The sequence below is a fragment of the Monopterus albus genome, unplaced genomic scaffold, assembly GCF_001952655.1.
Source record: "Monopterus albus unplaced genomic scaffold, M_albus_1.0 scaffold82.1, whole genome shotgun sequence".
Taxonomy (NCBI): Eukaryota; Metazoa; Chordata; class Actinopteri; order Synbranchiformes; family Synbranchidae; genus Monopterus; species Monopterus albus.
Window position 1 is genome coordinate 1,204,720 of NW_018127962.1, and position 14,815 is coordinate 1,219,534.

At 41.9% G+C, this 14,815-nt stretch overlaps 1 protein-coding gene across 1 annotated transcript in view; it reads left to right on the forward strand.

Moving 5' to 3' along the window:
- The first annotated feature begins 213 nt into the window (after nucleotides 1-213).
- pum1 (pumilio RNA-binding family member 1) overlaps nucleotides 214-14,815 on the forward strand; it is a 26,603-nt gene continuing 12,001 nt past the window's right edge. Inside the window, exons 1-9 of the mRNA XM_020606938.1 lie at nucleotides 214-355; nucleotides 6,453-6,625; nucleotides 10,045-10,167; nucleotides 10,662-10,730; nucleotides 12,089-12,194; nucleotides 13,040-13,233; nucleotides 13,333-13,505; nucleotides 13,615-13,879; nucleotides 13,976-14,069. Coding sequence (XP_020462594.1) covers nucleotides 6,464-6,625; nucleotides 10,045-10,167; nucleotides 10,662-10,730; nucleotides 12,089-12,194; nucleotides 13,040-13,233; nucleotides 13,333-13,505; nucleotides 13,615-13,879; nucleotides 13,976-14,069 — 1,186 coding nt within the window. The 5' untranslated portion in view covers nucleotides 214-355; nucleotides 6,453-6,463. The remainder of the gene's footprint in view (nucleotides 356-6,452; nucleotides 6,626-10,044; nucleotides 10,168-10,661; nucleotides 10,731-12,088; nucleotides 12,195-13,039; nucleotides 13,234-13,332; nucleotides 13,506-13,614; nucleotides 13,880-13,975; nucleotides 14,070-14,815) is intronic.

The window sequence follows — 14,815 nt, forward strand, 5'->3', positions numbered from 1 at the left end:
TGATTTGTTATTTTTGTAGTTTATTTTAGTCACACACCTTTTTCTCCTTATACAAGCCGCGAATGTCCGCTAAAGAATTTTTTTTCCTCCATTGATAAATATATGAATGAGGTCGCAACAAATCCATAATAAATGCACTACACAATACAAATAGACTACATAACAAAGGGTCCGGTCCGGTATGTCCCTCCCTCCTCTCCCGGTTGGCGCAATGAATCGCACGCGCTCTCATCCCTTCCCGTCATGCAGCGCTCCTGCCTGCTTCTCCGCCGAGACGCCATGTTGTCGGAGTGAAACCCTGGGGTGTCAGAGAGAAACTGGGGCCGAAATCCGCGACCATCCACCCTCTCCGCGGGTGAGTATCTTCTGTGCGCTGGTCGCGGTAGCACAGGACATTGTTTACTCACACATTGGTGCCGGTATTGTTCATATAGAGGCTGTAAGAGGAGTTAAACGGGAGTATTTTGTGGGACTGAAGCAGCTGCCTCCCTCCTTCCTCCCGTTGTGTCGGTCTTCCGCTCCAGACAGTTTTCGGGCCTTTGTTAGCATCCGCGTCACGGGGACCTGTAGGGTTGCAGGCTCGGTAGACAGGGACAGAACCCTGGTTATTTTTAGGTAACACCTTAATGTTAGGGTGCCGCTGCTATCGTTAAAACATTATTTGGACCCCGTGTTTGGCTACCGGTTTTCCCGGGTTGAGCTTGTGTCGGGAGGCCGTGTTATTGTTAGTAGACACAGGCAATAAACCCTCCATAACAGATCCGAGCCTGGCGTGAGTGGCCGCAAATGCATGAGACAAAACCCCCGGTAACTGTCACATCCCTTTTCACGATGCTTCTACATAAATTTCTCTTTCGTTTTTATGCGTCTTGTCTGCGAGGAGAGAAATGTTTTCTCTGTGCTGAGACACCTTATATTATTTATGCTAGCTGCACCTTGTCCGCTCGTATCGTCACACCCCTGTCTCTGCCCGGTCTGCGGTGGATTGATCCCGGTATTGAATAATGATTAACATAGTCAGATTATGGAGCAGAGCGCATGTTTCCGGGTGCTCAGTTAAATGCATAGCACAACAAGCCGTGTGCGATTCGCTTTGGGGAATGGCCGCACTGTTGTGGATTTCCGGGTGTTTTTCTACCTTAGGTTGTGGTGCAGCAGTGGAATAAAGGGCCTTGTTGCTGAATGAGGACTAGAGTAGGAAAAAAAAAAAAAAAAAAACAGGAGTACATATGTGAATTATCATTTGGAAAGCTGATTGGTTTTTATGTTTTGGGACGGTTCAGCCTTTCAGCTTGTGTTTTTCATGTTTGTGGAGGGGGTGTGTTGCACAGTGGTTTCAGCAGACTCCAGGAAAAAGATGCATGCATTTTAAGATTCATGGTGTCACAGACCCTCACAAAGGAAATTACTATATAGTATGGTTCAGTGTACAAAGACGTGCTTGCAATTTCCTCGTGACCTGTAGGGACACTTATGTGAAACTAGTAATTTTAACAGAGATTAGCCCTTGTTGGTTAAAGAGAGGATGTAAAATACAAATTATATCCCTCTGATTACCGAAACCCTGCTGAGGAGGTTGGGCCCAGTGTTGACCATGGCCACCAAACAGACTGGGCCACACAATGCATGTTTCTTGAGTTCAGCGTCTCCTCATTAGCCTTTACCCTGGTGAAATGACCAAGTTCCTGTAACATTTTCAAAATAAGGACAGCAAATAAATTCAGTCACCTCTGTTTAGACTGACTAAGAAAGTGTTCCTTTTAAAGTTGATCTGTTTACATAGTACACTCATTTAATCAAGAACACCAATCATAAACTAATTAAGTATAGTAAAGCTAATAATAGTTGATGCATCTCAGCATAATCCTGGCAGCACCACAGAACACAGCCACAATGACCATAAAGCTTAATTAACAGTTTACTGTCATAAAGGTAGAAATGATCAGTATTGTTGTATTAGTTCACATTAGTCTTAGCTTGGTGTACCTAATAAACTGGCAAATGAGTGTGTATTCTGGTGGCGGTATGACAGCTCAGTTGTAACAGTGTACTACTACTGTAATCAGTAGCAGTGATGTCCAACCATGTTCTACTTAAGGCAAAGTCTGTACAGGGTTTCATAGTAACCACATTTCTGTTTAAGGAACACCTTGAACCAGACAAGGTTCATTTGATTGTGCTTGGAATCATTAAGATTTTGTTAAAGCTAAATCAAGAGACAGCCAAGGTAACATTATGTCCCACTGAGTACACATAGAATCCTTGGTAGTTAAATCACATACCTCCCAGGCATGCTTGTAAAGTGATTCTCTGCTTTATATCTGGAAATGTTGATCCCAGGACTTTTGTTCTGAATTTTTTTTTTTGTAACTTTAGATTTTACTGTTTTCCAAGAACATATACAAGGTTCAGGGTTGTTGCAGTCTCACAATATATGTAAAGTTTTCCATCAGATACATTTCTTCGCCAATCTGTACCCACTGCTCCTGAGCTGGAGGATGGACCTTGCCCTGTTCTGTGCTATAGCCATTTTACAGGCTACTATTAATATTTTCACCATTATATGGGGCCATATATAAAGTTACAAAAAATAAAGTAAATGGATGTCCATAGGAACAAGATATCCTAATATTTTGCCATTGTTTTATATACCGTTTCCCAGAATGTGATTATCTTTGGCTATTCCCAGATCCATATTCTCTCCACCACATAATGTTCGTTTTCATATGTTTACTCTTTATCTTCAGTGTGATTAAAAAAATCTAATCAAGTGGTTCTAGGAAATCTCCTTCCATGCATGTGAACTGGTAATTTGGTGATTTTTCCACATATTTTCCCAGTCCTTGTTTGGTATTCTGGTAGTAAGTTCTTTTTCCCATTTTTTCCTTTTGTTGTTGAATGTCTGTTGTTTAACACATCATAATCAAATGATGATTCAGTTGCACTTCCCTTATACAGTGGAACTTCGGTTTTCGTGATTAATCCGTTCGAAAAAGTCAGACGAAAACCAAATTAAATCCAATTAATCCATCCAGACACCCAAACATATTAACAAAAAATACATTTTATAGAGAATAACTATATTTTTACATACAGAAAACAATGAGAAATAAATATAAATGACTAATGAAATGGATAAATGAACATTTAACATCACTCTTACATTTATTGAAGACTCTTGTTGGTGTATGGAAGACGGCGAGGAGGAGAGGTTATTGTTCGTAAGGGGAATCCCACTCCATAAGGACTTCATGTATCAAGGCCCTATCCGGGGTTACTTCCCTTCACTCATTTCTAATGGAAAATGAGTGGCCGAGTCACGCGGGCAGGCGGACAAGTTTGGTACGGACTAATGATGCTGAACCTCGCCAATCTGTACCCACTGCTCCTGAGCTGGAGGATGGACCTTGCCCTGTTCTGTGCTATAGCCATTTTACAGGCTACTATTAATATTTTCACCATTATATGGGGCCATATATAAAGTTACAAAAAATAAAGTAAATGGATGTCCATAGGAACAAGATATCCTAATATTTTGCCATTGTTTTATATACCGTTTCCCAGAATGTGATTATCTTTGGCTATTCCCAGATCCATATTCTCTCCACCACATAATGTTCGTTTTCATATGTTTACTCTTTATCTTCAGTGTGATTAAAAAAATCTAATCAAGTGGTTCTAGGAAATCTCCTTCCATGCATGTGAACTGGTAATTTGGTGATTTTTCCACATATTTTCCCAGTCCTTGTTTGGTATTCTGGTAGTAAGTTCTTTTTCCCATTTTTTCCTTTTGTTGTTGAATGTCTGTTGTTTAACACATCATAATCAAATGATGATTCAGTTGCACTTCCCTTATACAGTGGAACTTCGGTTTTCGTGATTAATCCGTTCGAAAAAGTCAGACGAAAACCAAATTAAATCCAATTAATCCATCCAGACACCCAAACATATTAACAAAAAATACATTTTATAGAGAATAACTATATTTTTACATACAGAAAACAATGAGAAATAAATATAAATGACTAATGAAATGGCTAAATGAACATTTAACATCACTTTTACCTTTATTGAAGACTCTTGTTGGCGTATGGAAGACAGCGAAGAGGGGAGAGGGAGGAGGAGAAGTTATTGTTTGGAAGGGGAATCCCCCTCCATAAGGACTTCATGTATCAAGGCCCTATCTGGGGTTACTTCCCTTCACTCATTTCTTCCGGGAAATGAGTGGCCGAGTCACGTGGGCAGGCGGACAAGTTTGGTACGGACTAATGACGCTGAACCGACCAATCAGCTGTACGAAAACCGAGCGGGCGAAAACTGGGACAAAATTTCGACGAAAAAAGTCGTTGAAAACTGAATCGTACAAAAAGCAGGGCATAGGAAAGCAGAGGTTCCACTGTATGCCTTATTAATTAATTGGATAATACCGTTCACATCTCTGGAGGGAATCCTCTTAATTTCCTTCTTATAAGAATGCCTTGATCATATTTTTCTTTAATATTATGGAAACTGTCAAACTCCCCATCCTTTATGTGATTACACCATGTTTTTATTGCCTTATTAATCCCCTTTTGTGACCCAGATCATATTGGGCAGGCTTGAGGTTCCCGTCATAGTCTGTCTGTTTTAGCACCCTTTATTTCTTTTATATTTTTTAAAATTTTTTTTATTATTATTATTATTATTTTGTGCCATGTTTTCATTGTTGGGGCTGTTGTTGAATTCAGCTTTTCCCCCCCATTATTTTTTGTTATTGCCAATCAGATTTTTGTACTGGATGTCCATCCAAGTCCCTTTCTGTGTCCTCCTATTTTTTTTCCTTCATAGTTAGGGTTACACAAACAAAAAGGAGCCTCATTTGTGCAGGTGTATAGTATTCTTTAAGTTTAGGGAGTACCAATACCCCCTTTTCTTTAGGGAGTTGGAGAGTTTCTTACTTAATTCTGGGTCTGTTTCCTCCCCATAAATATTATGATTCTGCCCCATTTCCTAAATTGTATTTGAGGTATTTCCCCTGTCAAGATTGAAATGGATAAAGAAACCTTGTTAACACATTCATTCTTACAGTCTCTGTCACTGAACTATAATCTAACATTAATGTTACCCATCTCTTTACATCTTTTTCAATCCCCTGACTAATACTTTTATTTCGATTTATCTACAATTAAGTAGCTTTAATGGCAAGTTGTCCCAGGAGTGTTAGCACTATAGTGCTATTGATGTTAGTGCCGTCCATTATGTGGCTACAACCTACAAACTATCATTTTCAGGGGAAAATCTACTTAAGGTTTTAGCTTATTGCATAAATCTCTGTATTACTGCTGTTTTTTTGTGTGTTTGCTTTTTGGCCAAGGTTCTGATACTAGACATTACACCAGTTCATTTAACTAATTAGGCAATTAACAGCCAAATATGGGCTGCTAGTACAGTGAACTGAGTTGGGCTGAAGGTGGCTACACTCCACTACAACAGCCTTGGATCCAACTGGCTCAGTTACTGCACTGTGCATTCATTTTATTTGGGAAAACTGGCTAAAACAAAGCTCTTAACCCTGCAGTAAATCCTGCTTTTACGATTTATGTTTTTGTTGAAGCTACTGTATGTTGGATATATGTCCACTTTATTTTTGAGGGTGTGGTGTGGTGTTGTTGAAAAGTCATGTTACACACCGAGGGTTTTCTAATGTTTACTCGCACTAACATGAATCAGGTGGTACAGAGTATTAGAAACATTTTAACCATCATGAAGGTTGGTTATATTAGACCTTGTTAGTTTTAGCCTGGTGTACCAAATAAACTGGCAGCTGTGTGTAGTCTGACATGAAACCCAGTTCAAGCTACAGTATTTGACAGATTTTTGCATTTCTGGTCGTGGCCTGAAGTTGTCAAATGTGGGAGGCCTCTTCCTATCCTAAAGTGACTTAGAGATATTGGCTCCATTAAATCAGATTACTCTGTCCTTGCTTGTCTCTTTCACGTAGGACTGATATATTGACGGACACTGACTCTGAACTTTGGTCATAAACCATTTGGAATAGTAAAATCTCAGGCAAATGATTAAATGAGCCATTTGTTTTACTCCATATTATGTCTGATGTCATAGTTTTTAATGAAGAAATGCTGCCTTTGTTTTGATTTCCCTGCTGTGAACATTATCTAGTACAGTACAAGTCAGCATGCTGGCACAGCAACATAAAACAGTTATGTGCATATGTTATTGCTGGTTATGAAGACTTACCTTGGCTTGCTGCATCACTCTGAGTTTATCTTCTGACAACAAAAGTATTAGGTAGGTGTGTATATAATAAATTGGCAGCTGAGCATAAGGTCCCCTTCCTGAATGAGTATATTCAGTGTTAAAGTGCTACAAGCTTATCAGAGCTTTTGTTTGTTCAACATATTGAGCCAGTATGCCCCTGTTTGCATGTGACAGATGTATTTCTCTCTGAACAGGCTGTGGTGGAATGAGCAGTGTGTGTGTGTTGAAGAGGAAAGCAGTGCTCTGGCAGGATTCATTCAGCCCCCACCATAGAACTACATCTCCCAGCATGCCTGTGGTGCTGAGCAGCGGAGGACATGCCCCTCCAACTGGGCAGACCCCTCAGGCCACACCCCCCAGCCAGCAGGTAATACCCATCACTGACACCTTTCCATATTTCATTGATTCATGGACAGATATGTCTGTCTTAAAGAAGGAAGCCACTGTTGGATACGTGGTTGTCATGTCTGCTGCTGGTCTTTAGTAGTGCCATTCATATTATTAGCTCTGCTTTGGTGGATTTTGAATTTTTTCAGAAGTAGGGTTTGACTTACTGAACATTCCGTTGGATTTTGTTGCTGATCTGGATCTAGGAGTTTTTTTTGTTTTTTTTTAAATAAATCTTCACCATTTTGAGATAGGGCCACTTTCAGTATGTCACTTGAAATCTATCTTATGTGCCTCCCATTCCTTTTGATCATCTTTGAGATGTTAATTTGAGTCCACCTATGATAAATTCAATTGATTGAACATGGCTTGGAAAGGCACACACCTGTGTATATAAGGTCTTACAGCTGACAGTGCATATCAGCAAAAACCAAGCCATGAGGTTGAAGGGACTGTTTTGCAGAGCTCAAAGACAGGATGGCGTTGAGGCACAGATCTGGTAAAGACTGGAGGAAATTTCTGCTCAGTTGAATGCACCCAGGAGCACAGTGACCTTCATAATTCGTAATTGGAAGAAGTCTGGAACAGCCAGGACTGTTTTTAGAGCTGTCCACCTGGTCAAACTGAGCAGGACCTTGGCAAGAGAGGTGTCCAAGAACCTGATGGTCACTTTGGCTGAGCTCCAGAGATGCTGTGTGGAGATGGAAGTAACTTTAAGAAGGGCAAATATCACTCTGCAGCACTCCACCAATCTGGGCTTTATGGCAGACTCGCCAGACAGAATCCTCTCCTCAGTGAAAGACACAACAGTCCACCTGCAAAAATGCACCCAAAGGACTCAGACTGTGTGAAACAAGATTCTCTGGTGTTTTGATACCAGGATTGAATGGTTTGGCGTCAAACCAGGCACCTCTGGTTTGACACTCCCCTCATCTCCTGCCCAATACATTGCTATGGTGAAACACGGTGGTGGCAGCATCACGCTGTGGGTGTGTTTTTCAGCAGCAGAGACAGGGAGACTGGTCAGGGCAGCAAAGTACAGAGACCCTTATTGAGAACCTGTTCCAAAGTGTGCTGAACATCAGATTGGGCTGAAGGCTTACCTTCCAATGTGACACCTTCCTAAGCATCCGGCCGAAACAGCCTTGGAGTGGCGAGAGCTCTGTGCATGTCCTGAAGTGGCCCAGTCAGAGCACCGACATTAACCTAATATTTGAACAGCTCTGGAGAGACCTGAAAATGGCTGTCATCTGACGATCCACATCCAACCTGACAAAGCTTGAGGAGATCTGCAAAGAAGAGTGGCAGAAAATCCCAGAGGCCAAGTGTGCAAAGCTTGTTGTGTCATACCCAAGAAGACTCGCGGCCGGAATTGCTGTCAAAGGTGCTTCAGTAAAGTACAAAGTGAAGGGTCTGAATACTTAGCAAAAATCTCTTTCTGTTTTCATTTTGTCATTATGGGGTATTTGAGTATAGATTGATGAGAGGAAAATGAATTTAAATGACTTTAGCTTAAGCATGCAACATTGTGAAAAACGTGAAGGGGTCATGAACTACTGCATTACAACTTTATCCTATTTACCGCAGATCTTTTGCTGTGTGTTGGTTGTTACCTGCTAACTAAACAGTGCTTGTTAGTTCAGGCCAGTTCATATAATTAGCATAACTCCTGTGGTAAATGCAGATCATAAACCAAAGCTGGAAGAACCTTTCCTATATTTAGATCCTCTGTTTGGCAGCAATCTAGTTTTCATGTAAGTAACAGCACCATTGGAGTAGTAGGTCAGAAGTAAGGCTGGATCCCAAAATCAGTTTCACTAAACATGTACATCTCTGCTTAATGATCTGTGTAAGCTGTGGTTCTATGTTGTAGGTGGCTCAATCCAGGCTGTACAGTATGTGTAAAATGCAATGTTGTAATGTGTTTGTGATGTAACTGCATTGAAATGTATCTACTCTGAAGTCTGCAAATCAAAGTCACATCCATATCCAGCCCTTGTGAGACAAACGGTGTTGTCATTGTTCAGTAAAGCTAGTTAAAATAGTTTTTGGAAATGTAACCAACATACTGTGCCATTTACAATGGAAACACCTCAGGGTGGCTGTTAGGAAAAGTGAACTATGAAGTCCTTCTCCCACTGTGGTGGCGGTTTCAGGCTGGATCAGAGGGAGTCTCGATGGAGTGAAAAGCTGCCTCTAATATAAATTGATTATATACCATGCAGGTCTGAGTTTTTTTTTTTTTTTTTTTATATTATGTTCTGGTCGCTTGGACTGGACAATAGTCATACATTTTTTAAGCTATTCTAAGCATTTTATAGACTAAAACAGCAACCGGTTTCTAAAAAGTAGCAAATTGAATAAAAATAGTTGGTTTCTACCATAGGGAGGTTACAGTAATACCTACCTGGCTCAGGGCTCAAAGGAGCTGCTGCTGTTAACTAGAATAGCTGTCAGCCTTTTTGGGGTTACTGTTGTCAGGCAGGCTAGCTTTATTGCTTTAAATTATGCTAGTTAACTGACAAGTTGTTTGGCAGTCTGAAATGTGGTCCCTAACTCTGATACTGGGCTTTATTTTAATAGGCCTGAACAATTTAATGTCTCTGCCTCAACACTGCAGTAGTTACATAGTGAAGGATGAGCTGTAAGGACATGCAATGGGCTCATCAGTGAAGTGTTACTAATTGTTGCTATGTGGTAACGAGGTTAGTATTTTTATGACTAATCTTGGAAAAGGCAATTTGGTCCATCTGGTCAGTAACAATTTAGTTTAAATAAATTAATGACATCTTGACGGCTGCTTCTGCTGTACCCTTTTTGTGTACAACAGATGAGCAAGCCCAGCTGTTTCCAGTACACGTTGACTGGTTCTTTGATCCCACTTCTCGTGGAAAATCTTGCGTTTACCCTCAAAATGAGTAAGAGAGGAAATCACCGTAAGATTTGCTGCTTCCTTTTCAGAGGTCTGAGTTTTACAAGTGAGCATGTGGCTCTTAATATGTCGGGCCACAGGGTTGTTTTGATGCTGAAGCTTGAAAATGCATGAGGCAAACTGGGACTCCTTTTTAAGTATGTGCTCATAAGGTTGAACAAGGTGTTTTTAATGACCTGGCAGAAAACCTATATTCTATTTGGGCCCAAACATGTTTATTTAATGTCCAGCACATTGATTACTGCAGTATTAATAAGCCATTCCATTTGTATTTAGATTAATCTTCCTTTTCCACCTTGATTATTCTACAATACAGTGTGTTTATCTTACTGCCATAGTGTTTTGATGTTGATTTGTGTGCTGGATATTTATTTGAATATAAACCTGCCCAAACCCCGTTGTGTACATATATTCCTTGCTCTTTACTGTTAGCAGTAATTTCAGGATAATATGTATTTGTGTCTAAGGGCGTGGCGGGTGCTGGACGTTCCCAGGATGATGCCATGGTAGACTATTTCTTCCAGCGGCAGCATGGTGAACAGCCCGGCAAACATCGCTGGCCCACTGGAGACAACATACATGACAGCCAGGTGTGTGTCAGTGTTGCACAAGTGCTAACCTACTATTTCAACACTGGTGCTGTTATTTAATCATGTCATATGTACTATTGTTTGTGTGTACAAAGTTGACAAACCTTTCTGCATAGACTAGTAACCAACGTGACCAATAGGCCAAAGTGACCAATTAGTGTAAATGTAAAATTATTCCTTAGACATATTAAATAGTTCCACAGAATCCTGATGTTACAAGCATGTGGTAGCGTCTGGATTAACAAATGTCATCAGTTCTAGGTTTCAAAACACTAGTAGCAGTGGATATTTATTTTTAAAAAGAGTGCAGGTTTTTAGTTGGTGCCGTTTTGAACAGCTATTGAGTCTTTTGGGTTTGGCCCCTGTAATGTTTGGTGCAAATCATTAATCAAGGCGATTACCATTTAACATGGGCGGTAAAAGTTTGGTTTATGCAGCGGTTAAGTATGCATCACAGCTTTCATGCCTTCCGTGTCTCACTTGGCCCTCTGTAGGTGCGGTCCATGGATGAGCTGAACCATGATTTTCAGGCTCTGGCTCTGGAAGGGCGTGCCATGGGAGAGGTAAGACGTAGGGTACATGGTTGTCTAGAAGAAGGTGGTGAACTATGTGACCAGGTAGCTGATAATGCAAGATTTTGCCTTGTCCGTCACTAAATTTGGATTGAAATGACTGGATTTGATGATGCTATATGCCAATACTTGACAAAAACAAGCCTTGCCCTGTAGTCTTTGACTTGGATAGCTGGCTGAATAGACACATGATGGATTATTGACAAGTAGTCGAACTTGAATAACAGGAAACCCATGGAAACAGAATTTGGCTGGTTGCTTGGTGAAAGGCCTTTGAGCCAAAAGTATAGGACTTGTTTCCATTGTTTTTCTTTCAGAAAGTAAAGCACCAAAAGGCTTAGCAGAGCTCCCTTGTAAGTGGAGCTGGTTGGACTGCCTGTTGGCATTTATTTAACACTGTGTGTTCTCAGTAATTCCATTAATGTTGGCCCAGCGCCTACAGTTAATTGTGTTCAGTTCAACACTGAACACGGCTGATGTACACTCATTTGGCAGTTTATGGCTTAACATAAATCCCCCTGCTTCATGATTATTATTTATTATTAATAATATAGACTAGCCTAATTGATATTTTGACCACATTAGTTTTAGCTTGGTGTAGAAAACCAAGTGCCACCGATCTTCTTTTCTTTGTATCATGCTTGTTGAGTGAATATTGCAAAGCAGCTATGGACTGTAGTACATCTGTAATGTAAACACTGTCTACCTTATGCTTTTATATTGTTTATTCCCACCTAAAATATCTATTTTCAAAGCAACTGATCAGTTTAAACAATCGTTTAAACAGACTTGAAGTCCCCAATGCGACCAAGATTTGTTGGCAGAAGATAATGATAACAGTAGTTTACAGACACAGTCTGTAGCCAGAAAGATGTTGACCTTAAAAGAAAGCATGGAGAGATGAGGAAGGTAATGTTAACTAAGCAGCTGCTAATAAGGTGCCAGTTTCTTTACAGTGCATCCAAACACTTACAGCTAGCTAAACTTTTCAAAATAGTTATGACATTTTAAATGAAAATAATGAGCCCCTGTTTTATGGTTGCTGGATTCAGAATGAGCTGTGCTAGTTTGTGTAGGGTGCAGTCAGGGCTCGAAGTACTCCCAGCAGATGTATTACTTCAAATTGCATTGCAGCACCAATAGCTTGACACAACAAATGTTGCCAGAGTAAGAGACACTCTGAAGGTTATCCCTTTGGTAAGATTTGAGGATGTTTCTGCTGAGGTGGCCAGTTATAAAAACTAGTAACTAATGTAAATGATTTTCTTTGTGTCTGTATTACCATTTAAACCTTGCCGGTTTTTTCCCTTTCCCCTCTGTGTCTCCTCTGTTGTCTTGCGTCTCTGCAGCAACTGCTAACTGGTAAGAAATTCTGGGAGACAGATGACTCAGGGAAGGATGGGCCAAAAGGGATCTTCTTTGACCAATGGAGGGACAGTGCATGGGGTGCCTCAGGTATCTACTAGTCCAGCTTAAGTTTTTTGTATGGCGAGAGAGTGATGGCCGTTATGATTGCAGGAACTTCACAAACACATCAAGAAAGCACCAAGAAAATCACTGTCAAGTGTAAAAAATATTTACTTTGATTCCTGTCAAAATCGAAACTGGTGTCAATGTAAATGGTCTTATACATGTATAGTGGTTTTCTATGCTTTACAGCACACTCAAAGCGCTTTCACACTATTTGGCCATTCACCCATTTGCACTCCCAAACACTCACAAATTCACACACCGGTGTTATCACCAGGAGCAACTGGGGGTTCAGTATCTTGCTCAAGGACACTTCGACATGTTGACCGGACAAGCTAGGAATGGAACCGCTAATCCTCCAGTTAGGAGACAACCCGCTCTACCTCCTGAGCCACAGCCACCCCCATATCCCCTGTTCTTCCGGATGGTGTAATGTGAGAGTTCCGCTGTATCATGGAAACACAAGTGTAGTCATTTCTGTAGGCAGGTGGGCAAAAAACGTCAAAGTTTGACAGCTCACCTGTGCATCAGTTCAGTGCTATAGAGAAAATGTTATGTGCGCTCATTTGTAGAATGTAAGGCTACTGTTGGCATGTAATCCGCATTTGGCCACACTGCTAATGATATACAGGTTCATATCGGTTGTGCTAAGGATTTCATCTAAAAATATAAGAAACCTCAGTAGAGGCAATTCAGTTAAACACCTCTCCTTATGTTTGGGGGGGGGGGACCAAACTTTAGTGGTGCTCATGTTTTTGCAAGCTCTCACTTCCATGTAGTTTCTCCTTTGTGTGAATGTAATTTCACACTCCCTATTCCCCTCTTTGTAGATCACTCCGTGTCTCAGCCAATCATGGTGTCTCGTCGGCCAGGGCAGGGTTTCCATGGCGGTGGTGAAGTTGGGGTTGGCTCTGTGATGTCACCGCGGTCTGAGAGTGGAGGGCTGGGAGTTAGCATGGTGGAGTACGTCCTCTCCTCCTCGCCAGCTGACAAGCTGGATTCCTGCCCCCGAAAAGGGCCCTATGTAAGCAACCACCAGACCTTCAATAGCCCCAGCTGCACCTCCTTTATTTTTGTTTTTCACTGTGTCAGTTAAATGTGTTGTCTCCCTCTCACTGCACAGGGGCAGAGGGATGGAGAGGTGGAGGAGGAGAAGAGGGAGAAGTCAAAGGCAACATTTGAGGGAGAGAAACTTAAAGAGTTGACAGAAGGCGAAGCTGACGTGATCAGCGACGTCATCAACCCTAATGGGCTGCCTGTGCAGAATGGCCTCGATGTGGATGTCAAAGAGTTTGGGTAGGACTCGGTGCCATGCTCGCAGCCTCTTGGAGAGTGCTCACCTTGTTCTACAGACAGTGTTCAGATATAAACTCACCAACCACCTTCTCCCTTCTCACCCCTGCAGTCGTCCCCCAGGGAACATGCCAGCCCCTGGCCCCGAGGGTGATCTGCTTGGGGTTCCTGGAGGTGTAGGGGCTGAGGGCCTGACATCCCTGGGAGGTGGCGGAGTCCCCAAGCCCCCTGAGGACTTCTCGGGTGTAGACCAAGGTGGTGTCACCATGGACCCCATGGAGTCAGTGATGGAACCGCTTCAGTTTGACTACAACTCTCAGATGCCCATGGACTCTGCGCCCACTGTGGGTCTGTTTGATTACACTAACCAGCAGCAGGTAAGCACACCAGGCAGAGAGGGTAGTATGACAGCCTTTGTTTAGACTCCGCTCAAGGGACATTAAAATGTGATGTACTTGTCCTTCTGTGTGTAGCTGTTTCAGAGAAACAACGCCCTAGCAGTGCAGCAGTTAACAGCCGCCCAACAACAGCAGTACGCCTTGGCAGCAGCACAGCAGCCTCACATCGGTAAGAGAGACTGTGTAGATATACACAGACAAATGAAAGGATAAAGAACAGTGTTAAGGTGTTGGGTCACCATGTGCCTTTGGAACAGCTGCAGTGCTCCTTGGCAGTAATTCTAAAAGTCTCTGAACTCTACTGGAGGGATGAGCACCATTCTTCCAAAAGATATTCCTTTATATTTGGTGTTTTGATGATGGTGGTGCAGATACTGTCTAACATGTCGCTCTAGGCGACAGTGGTGCGGTGGGTAGAGCAGCCGTCTCCCAACTGGAAGGTTGAGGGTTCGAATCTCGGTGCCTGCATTCCACATGTCGAAGTGTCCTTGGGCAAGACGCTGAACCCCCAAGTTGCCCGTGATGGCGGCGCATATGCACGCAGCGGCCCGGGGCCCTCGGCTCTACACAAAATTTCATTGTACATGTCACAATGACAATAAAATAAAGCTGCTGCTTCTTCTTGAAAATCTCCCATAGGTGTTCAGCTGGGTTGAGATCTGATGATTGTGAAGGTCATAGCATATGATTCACATAATTTTCATACTTATCAATCCATTTGGTGACGCCTTGTGCTCTATGGACGGGGACACTGTCATCCTGTACAGAAAAAAGTGGAACCATAGTGCTACAATAACGGTTTACTGTCAACATGTTAACTGCCGCGCAACAATATAAGGGAACGTTCACACAGAGGGCCAATAGTGTACGTAGTAGGTATAATAACGTAAATGGATAAATGTGTTACATGGACCA